The sequence below is a fragment of the Excalfactoria chinensis genome, chromosome 5, assembly GCF_039878825.1.
Source record: "Excalfactoria chinensis isolate bCotChi1 chromosome 5, bCotChi1.hap2, whole genome shotgun sequence".
Taxonomy (NCBI): Eukaryota; Metazoa; Chordata; class Aves; order Galliformes; family Phasianidae; genus Excalfactoria; species Excalfactoria chinensis.
In genome coordinates, this window is record NC_092829.1 from 49,323,755 (window position 1) to 49,350,338 (window position 26,584).

At 36.9% G+C, this 26,584-nt stretch overlaps 1 protein-coding gene across 4 annotated transcripts in view; it reads right to left on the bottom strand.

Moving 5' to 3' along the window:
- Positions 1–405: 405 nt before the first annotated feature.
- Positions 406–26,584, bottom strand: part of FAR1 (fatty acyl-CoA reductase 1) — a 66,817-nt gene continuing 40,638 nt past the window's right edge. For all 4 annotated transcript variants that reach the window (XM_072338524.1, XM_072338525.1, XM_072338523.1 and 1 more), the window contains 11 exons: positions 21,402–21,596; positions 19,422–19,597; positions 17,221–17,400; positions 15,447–15,624; positions 14,412–14,456; positions 14,162–14,280; positions 13,530–13,597; positions 11,858–12,029; positions 5,828–5,957; positions 5,037–5,164; positions 406–3,241 (listed from right to left, as the gene is read on the bottom strand). In XM_072338524.1, the coding sequence (XP_072194625.1) occupies positions 3,079–3,241; positions 5,037–5,164; positions 5,828–5,957; positions 11,858–12,029; positions 13,530–13,597; positions 14,162–14,280; positions 14,412–14,456; positions 15,447–15,624; positions 17,221–17,400; positions 19,422–19,597; positions 21,402–21,590 (1,548 nt within the window). In that variant the 5' untranslated portion in view covers positions 21,591–21,596 and the 3' untranslated portion in view covers positions 406–3,078. The remainder of the gene's footprint in view (positions 3,242–5,036; positions 5,165–5,827; positions 5,958–11,857; positions 12,030–13,529; positions 13,598–14,161; positions 14,281–14,411; positions 14,457–15,446; positions 15,625–17,220; positions 17,401–19,421; positions 19,598–21,401; positions 21,597–26,584) is intronic.

Consider the following 26,584-nt stretch of genomic DNA (forward strand, 5'->3'; position numbering starts at 1 on the left):
AAGATGCCACAACAGCCATGACTGCTTGCAATTCCTTGTGTTAACTACTGCAAATCCCTAGGTGCCTTTTAAGCTGCGTGAAAAAGCAGCCACTTAAACACATAACTGATATTACAAATTCAAATGCTAAGAGAAAGCCACGTGAAGTTCAACCAAACGTTTCTATGACCAAACACCATGCGTTCTGATATCAGTTCACAAATGTTTGTTGGCATTTCTGTGTTCTTCTGTTGTTTTGTTTTGCTGTCACTAACTTGACCTTGCAAGACTTGTCAAGGAAAAAACATGTTACTGAGTAGAAAAACCAAATTCATACTATTCAGCTTTTTTCCACAAATTACACTAAAAACATGCAGAAATACAACAAACACTTAAGGGGCAAAAATACAATCAACACAACACTTTTAAGCGATTGGTTTATTTTTTGGTTTACAAACAAAGGCACCCAATATTTCTGTTTGTCTTATAAAAGCTCACAGATTTAGCATTTGTTTCTGAACATCTGTTCCTACAGCAGAAAAACATTACAGGAAAATATAATTTTTCCTGGTCCCAAATTTAAATACCTGTAACTGTTAAGTGATCGCGTTGTTTCAACTGCTCTTCCTATTTAACCAATTGGAATACCTCCTGTCATTTGCTATTCAGTACAGTGAATCCAGCTTCCTGTATCAAAACAAGGTTCCAGTCTATTTCTGACCAACATTTATTACGTGCAAACACTGAAGAACTGCAATAGAACAGGGTCCTGATATGGAAAGAAAACAGTACGTTCAGATAGAATTTCACAGACTGACCACAGGAAGCAACATAAGTAACGTAATATATGTGACACTAAATCTATCATCAATTAAATAGGATGACTGATGAGTTTAAGATACCAATAGTCAACAGATAACCATGGACTCCAAAGAGGAAAAAAAGCTGAGTTTCTAAACTGTTAAATGTTTAAAGAGTAGAGGTGAAGTATCCTTTTCTCCAGTTATATATTCAACAGAACAGACTCCTAAGCAGCTATGGACCAGAAATAATCAATTCATTGGCTTCACAGTTTGCATTATTAACAAATCAATGTTAAAAGTATCACATGTAGTAATGACTATAAAGAACATTTTTTTTTAAGTGAATTGTTGCACGGAAATTGTTTTTGGAATACAACGTACTTGTCTTTTTGCAAACTTCAGTCACATGCCAACATGAGATGAAGACATCATTGGATTGTAGGCACCTCTGAAAAAAGTCTACAGTGCAGGAATGCTTAAGCATACTTTCAGGTCTAGTAAGATGCTTGGAGAGGTAACTAAAAATGTAATACACCTAATGCATTTGTTGAAGTGTAACATCTTCAGTCACAGAAGCCATAATTTATTTTCAGCCACAGTAAGGTCTCTCACACAAGGTGTGGTCCTAGACCATTTAGGCTTTTCATCACTAGCTTTATATATATATATACATATAGAGATCATTTTAAAAAGGAATTACAGCCTAACTACTTACTACAGAATACTTAGCTTCAACAAGGAAGCCATTTTCTTTTCAAAATGAGATAATACACCTGCATGAAAGGTGCTCTCCTTAAAGTAAGGAGTTTTCACAAGAATAGCAAAATAAGTTCTTTACATACTTAATTCAAATAGGACAACTATCAAGGGCAAGTATAATTTAGCTCTTGTGTAATTAAGTCATTATTTGTTTTCTTCGAGCAGATTCAAGAACATATTAACATATGGTATAAACTGATTTTAATGAAAAAGCACTGGGCAAGGGTGCTGGTCAGTGCATCAATAAGAGGAAAGCTGCAGTGTTCTTAAGTAAAGCTCTAGGTGAGCAAAATTTCAAGGGATTTTTACTTATTGCCCTAAACAGGAATCGAGACTTTTCTTACAACTTGCTATTTTGATGAGTTTTACCTACCAGAATGAATGAAATGCAGAAAAACACTTCCTCAAATTTAAACCTAATAATTCAAACTAAATCATAGAAGCTCTGTTAAAAGATTTCCATCCTGGAGCACGATGCATCTTGCTCTGCTTGCCCAGCAAAACAAAGGTCTTTATTGGGGCAGAAATGAGAAAGTGTGCTTAGGCAACTGTGTTATCCATGCATGGAACTTCATAGCTTACAGGTTTCAAGAGTTTTTCATTCATGAAGCATTCGGTAAGACTACGCAAAGATCTATGAACACGTGTAACTCAACAAAAGCCTACAGTTTGTCCAACTACAGTTACCAGTACTATAAATAACTATCAAGCATAATAAACTCTTTTCAAATACATTTACCCTTTTGAGTCAAGACTGTAACAATCAAGTGCTGGCTCTGTGTTACCAACAACAACAACAAAATAAAAAGGACGGTCAATGATCACTTTTTCCCCCCTCAGGGCTACATTCCTTTTATCTATTCAATGATAGGATCGATTCAGCTTTCAGAAAAACAAACTGGTCATGCTGACATAAAGTCAAGTAAGATGCGGCCAATTTTGGGCAAAAAACTGAATCACTCCAAAAACAAGATCACACACAAGGCCTTTCAGTAACAAAGGGAGAGGGCTTTCTCTTAAAGCCAAGTAGTCACCATTACAATCTTACTTCGAGAAGGGAAGAAGTGGCAAAAAGACAATAGTTTTTCCAGGAGATCCACCAGCATTTATACACTTCAGCAACTGTAAAACCCTTTGCAATTTAGCAGGATTTCAAATAAATAAGTCTACAATAACTAGCAAATCTTATATCAATATTTACCTCTCTCAATGTGGAATAAAAATAAAAATATGTTAAGGCAGATTTAAATCAAAAATGTCCCAAACTGCACAGTTACGTTGGTCAGTGGTCTAAAATGTTATGCCCGGGTTAAAAAGAAAAATACTTGCCTCAGGTCAATTCAGCCTGGCACTCTGACCATTTCATTTTCTCTGTTTTCAGGAAGATATATAACTTTACATATACCATACTATGCATTTTGCACTCCAATTTAAAATAAAACTATGCTTTTACAAAATGTGAGATGATTACACGTAACAGATTTTGTGTAGTTAGACCGCTATATGCATAGATGCCCTAATGCTAAATTCTTTTTCTTCAGTATCTCATAGTACTGGATGCTCTGAAGTAGGAGAGGAACTTGTAGCACAGACTAACCACAAAGTACCAGATATTTCTCGCCATTTGCGATCTTGCAATAAAGATGCGCCAAATCAGGATCACAAGAATTGTATTGAATCCATAGCGGATATTCCTTAACCTACGAAAGAGAAAAAAAATAAAGGAAACGTAAGAGCGAAGATACAGCGGCCTGAAGGGAAAAAAATAAACAATTTAATTCATCTACTCATCTCAAGATACGCTATTACAGACATATTAAGTTGGTGTCTGAAGTATGCTAGTAAGCTGAGGACCAAGCAGGCTTTTTTTACAGTTTACTGTTCAAAGAGAAACACACCAAAAATACAGGTCAGTTCTGCAGTTAAATATGTATATACATATATATGCTTCACAGCTGACGAATAAAATCTCCTGAAGTCAAGGTCACACATACTAACTTACAGGAGCTACTTACATGTAAACTCAAAACCAGGCTATTTAACACTATCATCTTCACTCCTCTGTGTATTTAAAACTGAGTAGGTAGAAACATGTTAACATATCTCATAAAGTCCATAGTGTCCACTGCAACTTTAGACTCCTTCCCTCTCAGGGAAGGACATTTAAGAATTATGAGAAAATGAGTGCATATTTACAGCAATTGGGATTTTTCAATAGTCTCACGTGTAAACATAGAAGCTCCATAATAAATGAGAATTGGCACAACCTTCATAGAAAAATGAGTCACCTTTTTGATTCAGTAAACCATGACAATCCATACTTTTAAGGCAGCCCTAAGAATATACATACATAACTGTACAGGCATACTGGGGCTTACTATACCCTGGCCTGACTCTACATAGCTTAACTGTAGAAAAATCATCTAGTTTTCCTTATTACATAAGTTTAAAAAAAAAAAAAAAGACCACTTCTATACCTAAGGAAGTATTCTACTCAGTTTCCTCGAGAAGCCAGTTTCCTAGGTTGCCATATCTCATCAGTAATGAAAATAGACTTCTCAGCTTTAGATTAGCTAGAGTTTAGTGCTAAATGGTAACAAAAGAGAGAACCTTGGACTAAAGATATGCTAGAATCTAACCCTTGTGCAACATAATCCTTTTATAAACAGAACTGGGATGAGAAGATGCCATTCCAAGACTATTTTCTCACGTTATTTTGGTATGATCCTTTGTACAAAGAACAGAACCCACATAACTCCAGCACACTTCTGAATGGCATTTAAACCCAAAATTCCCACAATAAGCTGCCTGCAAGTGTGACATTCACAATTATAACACACCTGAACTAAAATGACTATTTATCATAAATTCAGATTAGCACATTGCTATGCTACCTGTGGCCTTTACAGCCATCTTGTAGGATAACTCCGGCAAGTCTGGCTAAAATACTCAACACTGAAATCATCCAAGTCAATTTCTTCTTCAGAAGACCATCTAAAAGAAGTCTGTCTATGCCAATGAAGTTCTGAACAGTAACAACGCATTCTAAGTGGAGGAGTTAAGTCACAGATAAGAAGCTAAGAGAAGCCATCTTCAAGGAACATCAAAGATTTCTGTCCTGGAGCGGGGTCCACACATGCTTATTTGCTTGCTTTGAGAGAACACATTCCCAAATGAAGCAGCGATAGTCGTGTTAAATCTCTGGTTGTGCAAGTCATTCTGATCTTGTTTAACTGTGTGGTTTTTTTTTTTAAGCCTCCCAAAATGGTTTCTTATTAAAATCAGAAATCTAAATTACACATTATACACTAGCAATTGAAACTACAGCCATAATGCCAGACATAGAGAAATTACTAGTAGTGAGAACAATGCAAAAGGAACAAATGAAGGAAGAAAACTACAGACTATTTCAGACAACTGGACTAGGACAGATCTAAGCTGGCAGACCTATACAGGAGCTATAAAAGCTAAGTCGTGAAATTGAAAAGTACTTACTTATTTAAATGTTTCCTAGCAGCAGGGAGACCAGACATTTCTTCATTCAGCACATATTTCTTCGTTCCCATACAGTAGTTTTCCATGTATTCTGCCCAATGTAGTTGTCGAACATCAAAATTAAAAGTCTGCATAAAACAAAAGCTTTCACTGTTAGTTGCCATAAAAAAAAAAGCCATTTTTGATAAAAATTTAAAGAAAAAATGAAGACAGTTTTTCTTCTTCCTTAACCCTTTTCTTTGTCCCTTCTTCTGGTATATTTACCCCCTGCATGGAGCGATTTCAGTCACACCACAAATGAAAGGATTTAAATACACAGCTGTCTTGCCAAGGTACGAAAGATGTACACAGAAGTTGCTACTAGTTTGAAACACACACTACAAAGAAGTCCAACAAAACCTACCTCTTGTTCCTCAGAAAAAGAGATAGTGCTAATAAAAGCTTTGATTTATTCACGGTGCACTCAAGCCCAACAGCTCAGTCGCTTGGTTGATACACAGAGCAAGACCTGATCATAAGATCAAGCCACCCTAAAAATCTTTTCTATCATGCCTTCTGCCATGGGTCCTGCCCTTTGTAATCTCTCATCACATTGTTTATTCACAGCTAATAAGACAAACATATAGACAACTTGGTACATCCAAAAGGACATGGCAGGAATCTCCAGAAGCAATTTAGGACCGTGTTCTATTCTGCATTACAGTAAGAGGTACTACCAATTAATTTCATCTTAAACCAGCAGATTTGCATTTCATTTTCAGTTCTGACATTCACATCACACAGATACTTGCCTTTTTGTCTTCAGGGCTTAGTTGATTCATCAGCATAGTCATATTTTCAGTATTCCAGATCCAAGAATTGCTTGTAAAATATTCTAAGAATACCATGGCCTTATGTAGACGTGTTATTGTTTTCATCATCCTACAGTCCAAGGAATGGAATGTAGAGTTACAGCAATAAACATGAGTTCAAACAAGGAACACAAAGCAGAATACAGTAAGCTTTATTACCCTCTAACCCCATTCCTCTACATTAAAGTCTTATCACATTGAAGTATCTCAAAAAAATCAAACAACAACAAAAAAACAACCCCATAATATAACATTTAATGTTTTTCACTTCAGCATAAATTAACAATTTAACTTGAAAGTATTTAAAACTGAGTTGCACAGTGCAGAGCACATGAGAGAGACACAGAGAGAAAGTTTCCCTAGTCCTCTGGCACACTATGCAAGACCATGTCTTTAACAAAACTAATTTATTGTGGTCAATAAAAGATCAATTATTAGAATAATCAGAAATTCAACTTTTCATCTTAACCCCTACAGCTTCCACAGCAAAGGGACAGACCACAGCAGATCCTGCTACTTAGGCGATCAGTTCTAGGCTACTTCAAAAGATGCGGAAATACCTTCCATTATGCTTTATTACCCAGACTACAATTCTGCAAGGATGTAACCTGGAGAACAGATGTTATAATGTTATAAAGATCAATTTGGGCAAGTTTCCCTTTAATCAGAATATATAAAGTAAACCCAAAAAGTGAGCTATTTAGTCTCATGTGAAAGTCCTGTCCAGATGTAAATGCAGGAACTTTGCAAGTGTTACAGAGATAACTTAATTTTATAAAGTAGTTAGTATTCACATAAAATGCTACAGCATTTCTGTTTTGGGTACTTGAGTTATTTCCATCTGACAGAACTGCTTCCTTATAGCAGGACACACTGATCATTTTAAGCAGAGAGAGAAGTGGTATGGAAAAAGCAAAGAAAGCAGAACAACCCAGCAATAACAGGAAATGACTTTCTGAAGCTAAGCTTTGTTCAAAAGAACTCCCAGCAGCAATAAAAATCACTTTTTTTTTTCCTCTGAAAGTTGCCTAAGTGCATTCATACTTATAGGACAGATACAGCATATTCTCAGAAAGTCATCTGATCAACATATTTTGCATTACATGACTAAAATTAATAGCTGGTATCTCACTTCTAAGTGAGTATTAATACTGCCTCCTTTTGATCTTAATGAAATGGACTAATAAAAATGGAGATGATTGAAGAAACAGCATAACTGACGTACAAAAAGCATCAACACCTTTCCAATATAATTTGTGCTCCCACAAAATGCTTAACAGCGTAAATGAAAATCTGAATAGATAAATGTAGATTTGGAGTTTGATACAGGCCAAACATAGTTTTTATCTATTCTTCTAAGAGCATGGAATCTTATTCTATCTGCTTATGTGTATGTTATAACATATAGCAAAGCTAATTAAAAAAATAGATATACACAGCTCAGGCAGCCAAAGAAGATTCTTTTACCTCATCTCTCTTACACTGAATTTAGTGACCGACCACAGAATCAGCTGATGATTCACATCACCAGTGGAAAACCATTCCTTTTCTTTGTAGGGTTAGTTTCATGTTATATCAGCCAAAATAAATGTCTCTATGTTTTCTTAAATGCCAGATCTGACAAGAGGGAAGTGGCAGGAGCACACGGCTAAGGGATGGCAGAAGACCAGCCCCCTCAGTAACAGCTTGTTAAGTCACACTACATCAACAAGAAACAACTTCCTTATTAAAAAAAAAAGAAACCTCTTACATTCAAACCTGTCAGTAATGTGTGTAATTTAGTGGATGCCCGAGTAGTTCTAAGCAGACTAAGGCTTTTGGTAAAGTTATCTTAAAACTTGAACAGCACCATAATTCTCTTGCAAATAGGAATATATGGATAACTGAAAGAAGAATGTGCAAAATACTTAATGGAACTTTCAGGCTGAGGTTTCAAAAATGCAGTTCACAGGCTGTTCTGCAGATAACAATCAGCAACAATTCTTTGATATCAAAACTATGTAAGCAGTTAGTGCAAAATAAAACACCATATCACACCTTCTTCACAAACTGAGGACAGAAAATCCAGACCTGCCGATAACATGGAACTGAACACTAAGTGCAATCAGCAAGTCAGTGTAGCAACATGCAAGGCATTCACTACAAAAGCCAGAGTTCTGTCTCCAGCCAGTCTTTGTTAGCCTTTGAGCAAGATACATACAAAGTACAACTGGTTTAAAAATCACATAAGAATTAAAAGATGGAAGCAATGTTTACACAAATCGAGCATTCACAACTCCAGGAGGCACCAGAAAATAAAAAGTAGCCTGGCTTGAGGCTACAATTGTGTTTTGAACAAGTCTTATATACAACCTACTGACTCAAGGCTAAAAAGTTCTGAACTCAGATATAGATTGATCCTTCAGTAGATGTATGTGCTGTCAATTTTCAAAGCTCAGTATTAGAGATGAAAAAAATTAAAGTTTCTCTGAGCTACACTAAGCAAGCTTTCCCACTTGTCAAATGGGACAAAGTTTCCATACATCTTTAAGTTATGAAGTTTAAGATTAACTGGAATTCTTCCACTTCTAGCAGCTCTCATTCCTGAAAGTGCACAATTTTTCTTCAAAGTCTCCCCAAGAGGCAGTGACTATGACAAGGGTGGTTTGCGTTAAGTTTAATAGGCTTTAATTAAAATTCTGTCTTTACACCTTCCCACATTTATCAGCTCCAGTTTCTCTTCAGCCTTCTAAATAATAACAGAAAATCAACAGCTGGAAAAATCCCTCATTTACAACTTTAACATTGCTGTATCCTTCCAGACTAATTGGAAAGATCTCTGTGTGTCTATTTTCAAGTGCCCAAGTATATCAAACATAACAAGCTTTTTATAAGGTTCTGCTGTGATAAGCGCTACGCAACATTACAAAGTTACAAGCATCAAGTATGCCTTATTTTGAAGTTCATTAGACAACAAATAAGCTTTGCTACGCAACAAGTACACACTGCAAGAGACAACACTACAGAACTTGGACAGCGAGGACTATTACCACCATTTATATAACTACACAATGCTACAGAAAATCTTCAATAACCTACAAGATCAAATCCGCACCATGCCATTCAGTCCTTATTGCACTTTTAACACCTGCAAAATTTGGAAGGAACATTGCATGCATTTTTTCCCCATTATTCTCCTTCACTGTTACTACTACAACTGTTAAATACAAGAATGTTTCACCAGAAGCAAAAGCAATTACCAAAAAAAATTTCCTTTCTCACTACAAACTTTAACTGCTTGCACAAGTACAGCATGCAAGACTTCAAAAGGCCAAGTCTTCAAAAAAAAAACAACTCATAAAACAATCTGTTGGTTGAGGATTTTTTTGTAATTTCTTAAATTACTATCACCACTACCCTCTAGTTGCAAGTGGTCATAGCTCTAATCTAGTTCTACTTCCTAATTGTCTCTCATTCAGAGACAGTAAAATATCCTGACAGCATGGCAACAGTGCAGTTCAACCTATACGTTAATTTTGTTAGTTGCTTTTTCTACATGGCATGCAATAAATCTCTCAGAAGTGAACAGAGAGAGGGTAGGCTACAGACCACATGAAGTCAAGTTAGTTATTCAGATCTGCTTGTGCCAATTTTATCACTTTTTTACTATACAGTCAAATTCATGCTAAATCATTGTGGATGAAGGTCACACTTGAGATTAAGCTCGCCCTTCCTCGCTTCACACTATAAAAAGTATTGCTTCTTCAAAAGCATTATAACAAATTCAGCAATCCCCAGTTGTGTTTCCAAGGCTTAAAAGGTTTCCTAGTGCATGTCACCTGGTAATTAAAACCAGAAGTCAATGAGACACAAGGAGCACAGAAGCAGAAGTACACTCCCATGTCGGTGTTATCTCCAACGTGCTACTTAAAGCAGGCTTCAAAATACTTAGAGCCAAAAAACGGGGGGGGAGGGGGGTGAAAAGCTGAACAAGAACAGATCTGGCTCCGTTTTGTCTGCTATTTAATAAGGCAAGAAACTCATTAGGACTTAAAACTACATGTCTCCTTTTCATCTAAGTAAGTTTCCCTACACTGTTCCTTAAAACAGGCTCTCATTTAAAAAAAGAAAAGTTTAAAAACAAAGAAGAAACACTGTATCATTCAACATATATTCCTTTAAGTGTACTGGGTATCAAACTTAAAAGCTTTTTTCTCCAAGCAACTGAATTAAACTTTACAGACTTTTATTTAGTTGAACATGTATTTACCCCACAGGTTGGAGATCTTGTGCACAGTAGGAGGCCTGCCCACCTACAACTATACTAAACCAACTACTAGAGTTCACTAATACTTCACAGGCAGGAAGAAACACTTCTAATGTCACCAAATGCACTAGTACTGATTGAAGTTCTAAATCATGCGTTTGGTGCCCAAATATGAACTCCAGGAGGAACAAAAAACAAGACTCAATATTTCCAACATTACAACTGTAGAAGTGATCTAAATAATGTGTTAATATTTATTGCCTTGTTTTACTTACATGGATCTGAGTTATGATCCTACTGGCTAAACACTGGCAGCATTCTAGCAGTATTATTTCCTGTTTGTATGACAGCAGGTTGGTTTTTATAGCAATTATTTTCAGCAAGTGATGAAATTTTCGTATCTTTTGGGGAATCTCTATGAGTTACTCAAAACATTGATATCACCAAAGAATCAAAACGGCTGAAAACTCACACTTAAAGTCTTCATTTGATCTGTAGAGTTTAAATACCTTTTTCAACACAGGGAGCTCACTATACGGGCACAGCCTCCATCACTACTGCTGCATTACACCACTGAGTAGGCTTGGAACAGCAGAATCCAGAGCAGCTTAGAAATTTTCCCCTACAAACCACTTACATGGCTTGCTTTTCTTTTTGCCAATGCCAAATCTGTTATATGATTTTTGCCCCCCTAAGACAGACCTAGACTACAGACAATTAAAGAATACTCACTCGTCTTAACACACTGTCACCACAGTGGAGATTTTAGAGTCTGAAGATGAAGACTTTTGAAAACATAATATATACAGTGAGTTAAGATCATTTGGCTTGACAAAACTGAAACAAATTGCAGCGACGTTGTATGTTCCTTCTATGTAGTCTAGGTTGGCCTATTTAGCAGAATTATGCAATTTTCACCACTGCAGAAGTTAGCCAGCTGGTAGTTACTATAAACTGAATGGAACGTTGAGATGATACAAAGCACACCAGACCAGGCTGTATCATATACAGGAATAACTCACAGTTATTAGTGATCTCCCTTCCATTTTCAGTTTATAACAGCAACAACAATCTGAATGCCAACCACTTCCCAGAGTGGAAATGCAGTCGATGGATTGTTATTGCTCACAGTTAGTAAGTCTAGACAGGACCCATGCCAAATACTCTTCACAAGTCTCCACCACCTTACCAACAAGACACTTCTAGCCCTGTCCTTCTTACCATGGCTTATGACCTGTCAATTTGAGCAACACATCCTACGAAAACACAGGCAGTATATGGCGAACTGCAGTCCAATACTGATGTAAAAGGGGACTGGAACAAAAGACAACGCTAGGGTGCCTTATTGCACCATCTAATGGATTTGTCTTGTAATTCAAATATAGGTGGTATGCTGTAGGAAAAAATAAGGATCAACATATTTTTAATACTTATAATTTATGAACCAACATTTGCCGTATTTTATATTCTTTTTACCTTGACTACTCAACCCCCCCCCCAAAGAAAATATTCAACAAAACATCCTCATTTTTTCTAGAAAGAATAAAACTCATTTCAAATTCAATGACCTATTCTCAGAGACAAGGGAAAAAAAAAAAAAAAAGCTGAGTTTTAGTCACAAAGCATTCAGAAGAAGAAAAAAAAAGAATATACATCACCATACTGCAAGCATAGCTGTGTTTAAAAGACAGAGGAACAGATAAGACAGAGCTAGTCATCATTACCTTGGACTTCTTCCAGTAATCCTGAGGTAGATATCATACAGGAATGCTGGGGCCTTATGGCTTACAGCAATCCAGTAATGATACAAAAGGTGATTGGAAGTTAGATTTACATTGGGCCGTCTGAAGGCCTGTTCGAGAGGATTCCTCTTGAAAGTAGAGATTACATGGTATTCTGAGAAAGAAAAGTTACGTAACAGCTTTGATAGTAACCATGTAAAATTCAATGGTTTTCAAAGTATATCACAGTGTACAATACCTACTTCAGTGTGCCATTCAAATAACGACCCTAGCTCTTCTACAAATCACAAAAACCAAAACAGTTATGCTTTTAACCTAAGATACTGCTAAACTGGTTCATGTTATATCAAGAGGTCTTTTCCACTTTTACCTTCAGTAGTATTTTACTGTAGCTTCTCTCTTTCTGTTCCTCTTCCCTACACAATGAGTTGATTTCAATAGTTCAGTTAATTATATAGCATGTAAAGCTATTTAAATATCCCTCTGTATTTCATGAAGGCTATTCTAGACTTCTATAAGAATTCTTTTAGTAAATAGACTGAGGGTCAGGCAAACATCTCGAGCATATTTCAAATTACACTCTTTACAGGTTGACACATTCAATCCTTTCATGAAACCCTGTTAGGATCGGACTTTGAGAAACTGAAATTTGACACCTGAAAATTCAGCGCATGGTGGAGGTGCACATCTTAATTCACTTGATCTTTGTAATTGTCTCCTGTAATTTTACATTGTTGCTTACAGAGCATAACACTTATTACAGTTAGGATACAAATGAAGTCAGCTATTTTCTAAGTTGAGCTGAAGCAATAAGGTTTATAAACATAGGTAAATAAAAATGGGCAAAAGTGAGTAAAAGCATGAAGAAAGTAGTCAAGAGAAATAATACGGACCTAAGTAATTAAGATAAAGAGGAAAAAAAAATAAACTAACCTTAGGAATTCTCTTTCTAAAAACAGTAGAGCTAACAAATGTTTAGCAAGGTAAACTGGCTGGCACGGTATTTACTATAAGAACCACTACAGGGTTCTTGGCACATGGGTTAAATTCTAGTCAGAATATCTCTGAGTTGAAAATAGGTGCCCATGCTCTCTTAAAGAGGTCTTCCCCTCTGCATAGGTAGTCTTACATAACCACCAGATGAATAAAATAGCCATTAAAAAAAATAGATGAAGCTAGAAACAAGGAGCTTTAAGTGCAAAACTATTATCATACCTCTCAATTACGCAGCTGCACAAAATACTTCTAATTTTGTTCTAAATTTGAACTATTAACCCACATATTTACAGTGAGGTTGGCATTAAATCCACAATCACTGCTTCTCTCAGCAGTGCTCTTCTTTGTGTACCACTCGTGCTCCACAGATAATGTTGCGGCAGCATCAAGCACGCACACAAAAAAAATTACCAGTTCTCCCATTCTTTAAACAATTGGATTTTAAAAATAGTAAAAGAAATCTCAAAAAACATGCAAAACAAAACAGCAACGCTACAAGAAGAGGCTAAAAAAGCATAATGCACTGCAAAACTGAGAGGCATGGCTGTTATACTAGTTCCAACAACAAAAGGGCAACATGACCTACTAATTATACACACTTTTCCCCCACTTGATCTTACTTTTCTATTAAAGTTTACAAAAAAGAAACATGGCATACCAACTTCACTCCAGTGGAAAGGGTTGGTGCCACCTGTTGTACAGTTATATACCATGATATTTCTTGGTCTGGAAGGGGAAAAAAAAAGAAGTTAGAGGACAAATAAGTTTTTATAAAGGCAGATGACAGAGGAGGAAAAAACCCACCAGAGATCATACCCAAAGTTAACCTGGCTCTTAGCAACACAAATAATGTAAAATAAATTGTCAGCCTCATACTAGGCTTTTTGCTTCCTACATTCCTTCAGCATTTAAATCCCTCTAACTAATGTGTATACATATATATATACATATATACGTGTTTATATATATATATACACACACACGCTATGTGGGTGAACAATTTTTTTCCCCATCACAGAATACTTCATCTAGTTACTGTGAATTACAATGGTCACAACAAGGTTCAAGAAGAATTACTTAAGTATAGGTTGTACAGTAATATCACAGGTGTTATCTTCCCCCTCCATTATGAAGTGCTAGCCATTGCCTTAAGTTACATACTGATGGACTAACGCTGATAGAATCTCAAAGCCCCTTATCCTGTGGGAACAGCTCAACACTGATTAAGTATCAAAATTATTAGTATCCTCACTTCAGAACACTTGAAATCTCTATTGTCACTTGCTGTACCTATTAACTCCAGAATACCAAGCTGCAGCCAGAGTCATGTTGACAACAACATCTACTGGTACGAGATCTGCTACTGCACCGTTGGAAGCTCTCATTGTTCGAAGAATTCCTTTTCCTGCCTTAAGAAACAAAATAAAGAGACAGAAGATGTACCAGTAAAATACATGAAGCTTTGCTGTCTTCCAAACAGAAGAATTAATTTAAAAATATTTAGTATTAATAATCTGTTTATTGTTAAGAAATTACTTACAGCAATGAAGAGACCACTAGGTCCATTGAAGTTATCAATCCATCCCTATCACGAACAGTTGAGAGAAAAAGGTTTGAGTTAGCAGAGTCTATAATTATAAGTGAAAATTCGTCAAGTTAACTCATGAAAGATATTAGTTTCCATACATCTAAGTGAAGCCCGCCCAAAGTAAAAATCAGGTAACATAACATTCTATACAGACAATCAGTCCCTGTAGTTTGACTGGTCCTTTTAAGTGAATTAGTGGTTTGCTTATTTCTTACAGTTAATAAAACGCACAATGCACTTATGTTCAAAATATTTATGCTCACAAGTATTTTTAGACAACTTCCAACAACTCTAATAGTTGCCAGCAAAACTGCAAATTCTTGCAAGGGTTTTGGTGTGCTTTTTAATGTTTTTGTTTGTTTGTTTTGCTTTTTTTTTCCCAAGTAGAAAACAATTTCACTCAACTTTAAAGCCAATATTTAGACATTATTATTACTTACTAGTCTGACACATACATACTCTAGATTCGTAGTGACAACTATACGAGACATCATATTTAGTGCTGAACTGAAGGTACTCCAGCACTACCTCCCATACACAAGGAAGCATGTAGCACAAAAACTATACATCAATATATAGCATAGAGCACATACAACGCATGCCATTCCCTGCCCTTATGAAACTTGGCTAAGTGTTTTTGACTCCACCTGTCTTATGTTCCACACACCCCAATTTCCTTAGGGACATTTCACAGCTATTGACATGTTAACGCACCCCGAAGAAGGCAAATGGTTGAGAAAGACTTTTACATGTGAAGTAGTATCTCCCATTGCAACACAAGTATGTTGTTCCACATTTAGAAGTAATTTACGTGCCTATACATGTTACATGCAAGTATACTATTTGATGTCTTGTATCGTAGTTGTTGACCAGAAGCAATCAAGCCACAGCTCTAAAACCTGAAAGGTTTTCCTCTATAAAGTTCACTACACACACAAGCTGCCAGTACATAATACAAGCAAGACAGACATAAACTCAACAACTTACAGGAAAAGGCTCCTTCCAGCTAGCACCAACAATAGATGGTCTTATAATGGCAGTGTTTAATCTTGCACCTTCTTGCTGTACTACATACTCAGCTAAGGCTTTTGTATATGTGTAGGTATTAGGCCTGTCACCTATGAGTTTAGGTGTAATATCATTCACTAGGCTATCATCCATCCACCTAAAGAAACAGAATAAAAGCAGATGTAAATAATACTGTTTCACTGGAGAAAGTGAGGGGAAAAAGGAAAACTAGATAAGCTGCATAATAAGAATGAGAAATTCTGCAAAGAAACATGGAACTGAGTTATTTATTACTACTTATATTTCCTGTGTGTGCAAAGACCCCACTAGGTAACACTAAGGTAAACACCAGTTTCAGTCTCCAAACTTAAACCCAGCTGCCACTGAATTCTGCAAGTCACATACTCCCACATTAAACCTAGATACTGTAAAGCATTTCCATAAGCATTTGTTAATTAGGATTCGCTGGCAGATTATATAGGGTTCAGCTTAAAAATATATATAGACATATATAGCTTCCAAAATATAATTTAAGATAACAAAAGAGCCAGGATTTTTGCTTATTTAAACAGTTAATTTTCAAAAACACTAGAAAAATATCAAGTTTAACAAAGCCTGTCTTCTACTCACTTTTCTTAATGACAACTACATATTTATCAAACTGTTCTGAAAGAAGAGCTTAAGAAAGTTTAAGATCCTACAGCAGCAGAGCAGTTAAGACTGTTTATTGACATTATCACTAGCTTACCTAAGACTACTAATACTGTTTTCACGTTCATTTTGCTTTAAATGAAACCATAAAGCTTAAGCATTTGAGAGTAAATACTACAAACAGAAGCCTGTTTTTCCAATCCAGAACATCTGCCTAGTTCCAAACACTTCAGCAGACATTTCACGTGGTATACTGTAGACAGTATATTTAAGCTTAGTTAATATATGAAGCCTTGTCTTAAAAAATGCTTGTTAGTTATTATAAAAGTTGCCATGATGTCATATTTTCTAACAAGAGCATACAAACTGAAATGGAAACAAGTCACTCCATGAGCAGAAGAGAGAAGGGCTGCATGTTTTGGATTTGGTTGCATGTCCACTGAAAGAAGCATACACTGTTTCTGCACAGTTCACTCATTTATTAACCTATATACTACTGCACTAAAGAGCAACTAATACATGCCTCTGCAAAAATCTCTTTGGAAGATGGACAGTGAGCTTTCCAGCATTAAGAAAGCTGATTCAACCACAAGTCCCAGCATTACATCCAATGTTGCTTTAAGTGATCATACATCTCTAAAATAATCCCTGGGACAGGGACTCCTGACAGCCTAGCCACATGATTCCACAAACTCCAGGGCTAATAGACAGGAGAGTGAGTGCAAAAACATCCTTCCGGTGGCAACCCACAGGAAGCCCAGCTTATCCCACTTACTCTGAAGACTTAAGAGAATAAATGTATTGTTTATCACCTAGAGATCTTTAATATGTTCCAGACTCAATTCCATATCACGCAACACATTCCTATATTCTTTTTTTAATTAAAGACATGATTTCTTTACAAGATTCAGTACTACTCCACACCTAGCTCAGCTTTAAGTGACCACGAAACCTCAACTTGTTTCCTTTACAGAAAAGTGTAACATCAGAACTAACAGGATAAACTTGCTTCTTAGCTTCTATTTCCTAATTACTGTTTGATATTTCGCTACTAGAAAGCAAATAGTGAAAGATTCCTGAATTAACAAAGCATGACACATACTCAAGAGAATCCATCAATTTCTTGGGATCAACAGGAGGTGGATAAACAATTTCCTCAATATGTTTTCGATTGCAATATGCATATGCAGTAGAAACATGCATGAATACTTCCAGATTCGTCATCTGCTGTGCCAAAGAAAGGAGCTGTTTTGTGGAAAGCACATTTAACTGAACGGCATCTCTGTTGGTTAAAAAAGAAAATCTTATTAGTAAAAAGCAAGACACACACACACACAAAAAAAATGCACAAAGAAATAACTAGTCAATCCACTAATTCTTTCCTAAATACCTAGTGATGGGTATATATGGTAATTCTAGTATACCCGACTTATTCCCTTACCCCTTAAAGAGAAAGCCATGTACAGTACCCTAACCTTCTGCTTGTAGCAACATGACACAGCCTACACAGAAGAAGTATATTGAACACTGAAAGAAATTTCTAAGTGCTGTCCTGTTCTTACTGGTAAGACAGTCTAAGTCAGTGTGTTTTTGATTTCCTAAAGCTAAACTCAAATACAATCAATTTTTCAGAAGATACAAAGGAAAAAAGATACAACAGAACACCTAGCTACCGTACGAGATGGCTGTCAACTTTAACAGCAGCTTCAAACTTCTTAGTTCAAGTTAAGTCAGCACCTCAGGAGGAAGGCTTAGAGACCTAATAACTCAGTAGCATTTTCTCGTAGGACAGCTGAGGACTCAATAGCACAAAAGAATTACAGGAGGAAAGGAAGAACAAATAAAAAGGGATTGCAATAACATCCCACATAGTTCTACCCCTCCAATTTAACTGCCTCTCATAAAAACAGCACCCTTAAGGACACCACAGAGGCATGCCTGGTCTCTTATGCATTTTGCATCACATCATAAAACACCTTAATGACCAACTTCTGCAATCATTTTATACATACCAAATATCCTCTTCAGTCTACAGAACTTACTACAGGAGCTAGCATTCTTGCATACAATGCACTAATCAACTAAGATTCAAGAATACTGCTAAATCAAGCTTTACCAAAAAAATTTTTGCAGTGTTATATTAACAAAATAGTATTTACTCTGGTGGGGAGCAAAACAAGATTAAGTTTAAAGCTGCTTTAACACTGAAACCTTGGGGGCAGCAGTCAGGGAACTGTTCTAAAGCAATAAACACCATTCACAATACCACCAAATAAGTTACTTAATTTAAATTAGTGTTGATGTTAGTATACTTGGATCTCCCTAAAGAGGAACTGAGAAGAGTTCATGATGATAGCTGTATGCATCACTATAAGATACAAAAATTTACAGGCAAATTAGGAAGAGTTCAAAATAAGCCTAGAGTTTTTTTGCCTTCTTGGCTTTATTCCTAGCACTGACCCTGAACTAAGTATTTTGAAGACAACTGGAAGAAGTACATCTATGTACGCTATTGCCCAATTATTATATAATGACTAAAGAGCAACTACTGTCTTCCTCTGAAAACATCTTAATTCTATCAACTCAAGTCTCAAACACAAAGTGCAACCACAGCAAGTTAGTTTCCTTGGAAAAAGGGCAGTGAACTTCCCAGCATTAAGTGATCTAGGAAGTGATACCACCAGAAAGGACTTCCATCATTACTTCCACTGTTAGGGCATTAAGCCCTACATCATTTATACCTGTTAAAGTAACAGAACTGTTTGTATTCCCTCTTGTATACAAGTATGAGTAATGAACACAGTACATAGTATACAGCTACAGCTTATTTACATCCTCTCCAGCTATCCCAGAGATGAGAGCAACACATGAAGGAAGACTTGGGAAAATAAATAAATAAATAAACATATCCCCAAGGTTCTTCTTAACAGCTTCCATTCCAAAAGGGCTTTGAAAATTAGGCAAAGGCTTCCAGTTATCAAATAGTCAGCATCTTTCTGTCTAGAACTTTACCACAATGTGAAATTCATGCTGAGTAGCATAATTCTCATCTCTGGCAAAGCAGGTTTAAGTACAGCACCTCTGTCTTTTTAAGCAAAGGAAAGAGAAGCACAATAGCTAATGACTAGTTTTAGGGAAAAGATTAGTACCTGAGGTATGTTCGTTAAATTGACCAGACACGTAAAAACAAGTTATACATTCAGCCTCTTTGTCAGACTACCACATTTGCAAGACTGTACAGATATCGTTTCCTCTGAATACAATCAGCTTATCACGTTAGATTGTACAGAACTGCAGACTCACCTTAGTGTTTCATTGAATCTCACTGTAGCAGCACAATGAAATATAATATTAATGCATTCTATAAGTTTTTCCTTGACTGAGTTACTAAGGTCCAGTTCAGGCTGTGTAAGTTCACTTGTAATCACTATAATTTTTTCTTTGAAGTCTGGCTGCTCCTCTCGCAACCTGTCAAAGAGCTGTCAAAGAAAGAAACATAAGACTAAAAATTCAAACTGATAGCCAACAAATATGTTTCATAATTAAAAAGACACTTCTCTGTCTCCATATTCACCTTAATAAGGAAGCATTAAGTTGCGATTTAGCAATCTTACAACATGCTACTGACTTACCAAGAACAGTGTTGAATTAGTAAACAGTTGATCCCAAGCAGCAAAACCAGAAGTACTGCATGTTTTACATAGAAAGCAGTAAAACTTCAGTGTGCACTACAAAACCTTTCTAATAGTCACTCCTATCATTGAAATCAGATATTTCGAGACATCAAAAGGAACAGTCTCTACAAGTCACCTGAACTTAAAGCCTCTTTAGGCAGCAGCCTTAGTACTGCTTTCTCTTCTTTCACCAGGGAGGACTACAAACCTGCATAAGTTATTTTAATTTTTAGGTTTAGAAAGCTTTCGTCAAGCTTGGAAAAGCCACCATTTATGAATAAGATCGCAGGACTTATGCCAGATTTGGGAAACTTTTAGATTAAGAAAAAAACAAACAAAAAAAACCAACAGAAATTACCTGCTTCTCCAGAGAGAAAATAACAGGGTTAAAGGTTCCTCACTATGTTGGAGTAGCTGAGTATCAAATTGGTGGTCAACTACTTAAGTAGCAAAAAAAAAGAAAATCACCACATCTCTGACCCACACCTGTGTTCATCATTCTCCTTGTGATTAATTGCATTCTAACCATGCAGCATAATATGCAGATAGTTAGCATGCAAGTTTTCCTGAGCAAAAGAGTACTATGGGTATGGAGCTAAATGCACCTGGATTTATTTATTTTTTAACCAGAACAGGCCCTTCCTAATTTCTCATGGGCCATTCCATAGTAATACTGCAGTATGGACATATGATACATCTAGTGGAGAAGTCTCGGATCAATTTCCCAAGCAAGAGATTTCACCTTAAAAGACAAAGCAGCCAAGTTAGCATTTAAAAACTGCGATCACAACCACTTCCACTGAACCAGACATTGCTGTACTAGTTTCACAGAGTCAGATACCCCAGTAGCTTTGTGGTTTTGTCTCTTTTACTCTGTAATAATAATTAAAAAAAAAAAAAGATACATTTTAAAAGTTTTGTTACTTAAACTATATAGTTTATATGTGGCCTGAAGCTATTTCTGTTCAGTCACTGTAGTCCAGAAAAGCAAAAAGGTTGGACACCCGTGCAGTAGCTATTCTCAGGAGGAAAGTACCTTCAATCAGTCCACACAAATACAGAGAAAAAAAAAAAAATCACTTCGCTAATTATTCTGATGCTTCCATAGCACAGAATTTCAGTGCCTTCACTTTGTTGTCACAGGTTTACAGTAATACCAAAACCTAAAATCTGTAATAAACTATTGAGGCCAACACCTCTGTTCTATTTACAAAAAACACCAAACAATTCCAACAACCTTACACGGGGTTTAAAACAAGGCAGAAGGAGAAAAATAACTTGACCATCTGAAGGAGGGTCTGAACCTAATCCTACTACTCCCAGGCTGCACCACCACCTGCATATGATTACACATTCTCTTAACGTGTTTTAACACAGATATTTCACTTCCAATACTGCCAAACATCCTCCTCTTAACAGGTTAATTTTCTATTGGCTTTGCTAGAGAACAGCTTGAAAAAGGACAACAAACACTATAAGGTCTTAGTGTTTAAGTTTGTTAAAATAAAAACCAATATTTCGCTTTAGGCAAACCGAAGTTGTTCTCATAGCAAAATGAGAGCAAGATTCAGAATGACAAATAAGCATGCTGCGAGAAAGAGATACATACCTTACAGCTGGTTATTTCCTCTATTCGTGCTTCCGGTGTCTGCCCTGCTTTGGGTCTTACCAACACATACACTGCTTTTACTTTAGGACAAGATCTGAGCAGCTTTTCCAGAAGCACTTTTCCCATGAAGCCTGTAGCTCCAGTCAGAAGAACATTTTTTCCTTCGTAATATTCAGGTATGGAAACCATTATGACCTTAAGAAAAGACAAAAAAAGAGATATTTATTGTTTGGTTCTCCTTCCCTCGTGGAAGTTTGTGTGAGAATTCTCCAAACTAAAAGTGCAGTGTGTCAAAAATAGGCCTTCTAAGAAAACTAAGAGCAAAACAAGGTTTCTCAAATTTAGCAGAGCACTCAAGTGTTGTAGGTTTTGCTGCAGGTAAGAACGCAACCCACGACAATAATGACTTTGTTCTCTCCCAGTCAACCATGAGGGGATTTTTTTTTTCCTTATTCTAGATACTACACACAGGAAGACATCCTAAAGGTAAGTATAATGCTTTTTTTTAATGTTGTCTTTGGACCATGACCATAAAGACCTCAACCTGTACCTCAGGCCAACTTCAAGGCATTCTGCAAAGCCTCATATACCAATGTCTTTAACAAAAATAATCATAAATTGGCTTATTTTTAACTGAAAAAGACTACAGCACATGGCTATATTTCTACCATGATGTATTAATCTCACTGGACTGCTATAAATAGCAAACTGATATAAGTCCAGTTGTAGTCTCCTACAGCAGATCTACAAACATCAACCATTACACTCAGAACACTACAGAAAGTGTTTCAGGCAGTCAGTCCGCGGTGTTTAAGAAAACCACCCTACACAGACTATTCCTGAAAATATTAAGAGCTGCAACCCTGAATGCTTGAACAGAATGAAAGCCTTTCTTCACCCATCACTCCAGAATAGAACAACAACTGATTTCAACTGTTTTAGTCTTCTTGCTGTTGTTCAGGATATTGCAGGCAGGAACTTACCAGGGAACACACACAAAGTCTTGTGTATAATGAATAACTACAGGCTTAATTTGCACATTTGCCATATACGTACATACATGTTCTTGAAATGCTTATCTACACACCAGGTACCATGCTGTGCTTTTTATGTTCATGTGTTGTGACAAAGCCTCAGAACAAGCTCTAAGTAGTTACCTGCCAGAAATGAGTTATTACCCACACAGGCTCCAGCTTTAGGAATCTGGATATGAAGTTGTATGTTTTGTCACCCACTGCACCAAGACTCAGTTCAACTGCCCTTGTTGAAAAGAATAGCTCCTGCAATTACTGTGGAAGCACCTAAAAAAAATGAGCTGCGGGGTAGCAAGTTTAGAACAGATTAAGCACTGCTATTTGTAATGGCCACAGGACATCATCCAAAGTTTGTGCTGTGAAGGCTGGTGAGATCAGCTTACTGTAAATAAGCTGCCCCCCACATCCACCTTTCACAGTAGCCACATACTTAAAGAGACTTCCACCCACGTTAAAGGCATAGAAAGCAAGGTAAGACTGCCTTAGGAGTCACTTCTTTACATCTAATGCAAGATACAGTCCTACTGTCTTCACCGTGACTCCAGAATCACAGATTTATTATGACTTCACATATGCCTAAATCCTGATTTTCTTGCTGTGCTATTTGAAAATATTATTCAATCCCATTTATAACAAAAGAAAACCTCCATGCTTGCTCCTACATACAGGATAAGACTTCTGTTTCCCCTGAGAGCACTTATGCACCCTTTACTGTACCAATTTTCTCACCCAGATTCAGTTTGCTGTAGTTCTTAAGAATTCTTGTTACTTATTCATACCTTTTACACCTTTTAGCCTCTGTGACAACATATAAATATCACTGTTCCACTTGTCGTACCGCAAAGGAAAGCTCAGTACTATTCAGACAATGCTATAAACTCAAGTTCGTAAACTTGCTCACACAGGCAGAGACAATCCTGCAGTAAACACAAGACCTTCAATACAACACCCAGTACAGACTACAGTCCAACATCTATAAGGTGAAACTGAACTGTAAAAAAAAGTCATGCTTCTGGCGTTGAAACAGGCACATTTGCATTGGTCCAGCTTTAAGCTAGCTGAAAAAATCTGACCATGTTTTAAGTCATATGATATAAAGGAAACTAGAAGCCAGAACAGATCAGAAAGTTTCCTGCCTCAGTTATGCCTCACAACACCCTTCTGACCAAAGGGTTAGTATCAGATAGAAAATAGCTACGTTATTCTCCCGAAACTTTTTACAGAACAGCATATGCTATGATTAAGAAAGAAGTTTGCTGTTTGCTAGGAAGAAACACACACACATAGGTATTCAAGTATTCACACAAGAGACAAGAACACCAACGTTTACAGGGGTTTTTGTTTTTTAAGGATTCTTGACAGAACTATTTCCTTTGAGCAACTCTACACTGTCTCCCCCTCATCCTACTCTCCAGTACCTACAGATTCTGTTAGTTTTTATTCATAGCCATTCTCTACACTAATTCTACCTTCTCCTACTTGTATTCCTCTTGCAGTTTCCAGCTAGAAAAAGATAACTGCTAATCTTTTAATAAACATGTGCTGCTGACAAATTATAACAATAAATGCTGGGCTTGAGAATAAACTGCCTTGAAGCACTGTGTTTGACTCAAGGACAAAAACCACGCATGGAACCTGAGGATACCTGGACAAAGACTAACACAGATCAGCTTGGCTAAACCTACCAGAAAGAAAAAGTCAACTCAGCTGCAGGAAGGGGAAAAAAAAAGAAAATGTTCCCACTCAATCTATCTTTCCCCACCTCTTCTGAGAACTCATCTCAACATGCCAGTTAACGCAGCATTGCTGGCAACAGCTACCTTTGAACTCAGAGGGGACCTAATCTCACAGGTATGAAACACTAGCTGTGTTGCCTTTTAAAGTTCCTCTCTGCTCAGTAGCTTACCCTTTGCTTAAAGCCAACTACTGAACTACTGAAGAACTACATCATAGCTAGGTACCAGAAATTTGTTAAGAACTAAATCTAGTTCCTAGAAGGAACTCAGTTCTGTTTTTAACACAGAGCAGGCTGGAGTTGGTTCAAAAAGGATACCTACCTTGAAAGCAGAATCAAATTCAGCATAAGGTTGACATGCCAGCAATCTTCCACATTATAACTGAGTTGCTGCAAGCACATCATCAGTTATACTTACTCTATTAATTAGCAATATGTATTTTTACCACTTATTCAATGACTTTTTGACCACACCTTCTTCAAACAATGCCAGATATTTCTGTTAAATACAACAATGCCTTAAGCACACTTTGACCTGAACTTGTGCAACGTAGCTGCTTTTTGAGCTTGTAACAATATCTAAGGGGAAAAAAACATTGGGCAGATGAAAGGAAAACAAAGTTCTCTTAAGAACCCTTGGTGTAGAACAGGCATAATCACTGGATGACTTGTAGAGATAAACTGCCCTCAGTAGAGAAAGCTTCCACTAAAAATGCCACAGAGAAACTGATGTTAACATATGAATTCACAGGCTCTGGTTTAAACTAAAGATGACTGAAGATCCAGCTCATCTGAAACTTACTGCCCTTTATGGCATCAAACACTCCTAAGCACTTCAGTAAAAAGCAAACAAAAAACTACCTCCTGGATTCTAGCCAACATTCCCCATCTTGTAAAATAATTCTTGTGTCCAAGACTGAGCAACAGCTATTATGGAGCAAACAACAGCAGCTCTGTTTGCCTCCAGAGCAACTACTGCAATATTTAACTGGCTGCTTCAAACAGAGGTCTCTATGACACTCAGAACAAGGGCAATTCGCAGATTTGCCCAAACACAGATCAAGATGCTTAACGATTTGCCTTCAAATCTGCCAAGAAAGCCTGCTGTAGTTCCAGTAAATGTTTGAATGCTAAGCCCAGCAAAAAGGAGTGTGCACTTATGTCCTCATTTGAGGATAAATGGTCTGTTTTCTAGTTAATCACTGCCAAACATTAGGTCAGCAAGACACTCCTTCCAAATTCTATCATACTGAGATTATCCAGTCATAGGAAACAGACAAAAACTATTTCCCAACCTCTCAAGCATTAGCAACAAACCAAAAGCACTGCAAAATAGAGCCTGGCAAACTCATCTTGCCCCAAGTACTAGCAGCAGTGCAACACAACAAGTCTACAAGACAGACATTTCTTCTAACTTACGTATATATTCAGGCAATAAAACCTACACACCAGATCTGATGACAGCCAAGTGTTTCAGAAAACCATAATCACACATTTGTATCAGAAAATCATTACTGGGAGGTCAACTTGCCATTTAGGACTTCCATTTTCAAGGACACTGTAGCAAGCCAGAATAAAATTTAAAACTGGATAGATTCAGGAAGTAATATTTAACTCACCTAAACAAGATTATGCCAGAAAGACAAGCTGGGGTCACATCACATCTCACTGCATCTGGTGCCTTGTTTCCGCAAAAGTAAATCAACAAATGCTATCAGAAGTTATGTCCACATTTTCAACAACCACAAAGGTCAACGATCTCCCCTATTTGGGCAATACCTACAAGCATATCACCAAAGATGAGTTTGTTTGTCTTCACAGTCCAAGGTTATACCCACTGAGAAACCTTATCTGTGAAAGATAACTGTTTGGGAAGATGAATAGAGATCCTAACAATGGAACTGTTTCCTTTTAGACACTGCTTTTGGGGCAAGTTCACTTTAAAGCATATCTGTACCAAACTTCACAATCACATTGAAGATTTGAGATTATTCCTACACTTAGGAAAAGAAAAAAAAACACACTTAGCAGTGTTTTCAGCTGTCACTAACATTCTTACCTACTCTCTGCAAGACCATTTTCTATACTAGCTGAAAGCCACAGTCAGGCTAAACCTGATATGAGAATTTATTGTATCTGCAGGAGCTGGGCAACATATTGCCAGGCCTGGAAGCTAATTATAGCCACTGCATTTTCAAACACTATCAAAACAAGTTCAAAATTTCATAGTAACTAGCTGTTCTCAGGCTTCTGCCTGGTGGTACGCTAGACAGCAAGCATCGCGCACTTCCCTAAAGCTGTACATGAAGTATGGTGAACATGATTGGTGTTCACTAGGTATACTAGAGAATTACTGAGCTACAGACACTTCCTGCTAGCTCTATCCCCCCGCCTTGAAGATGTTCAGAGACAAT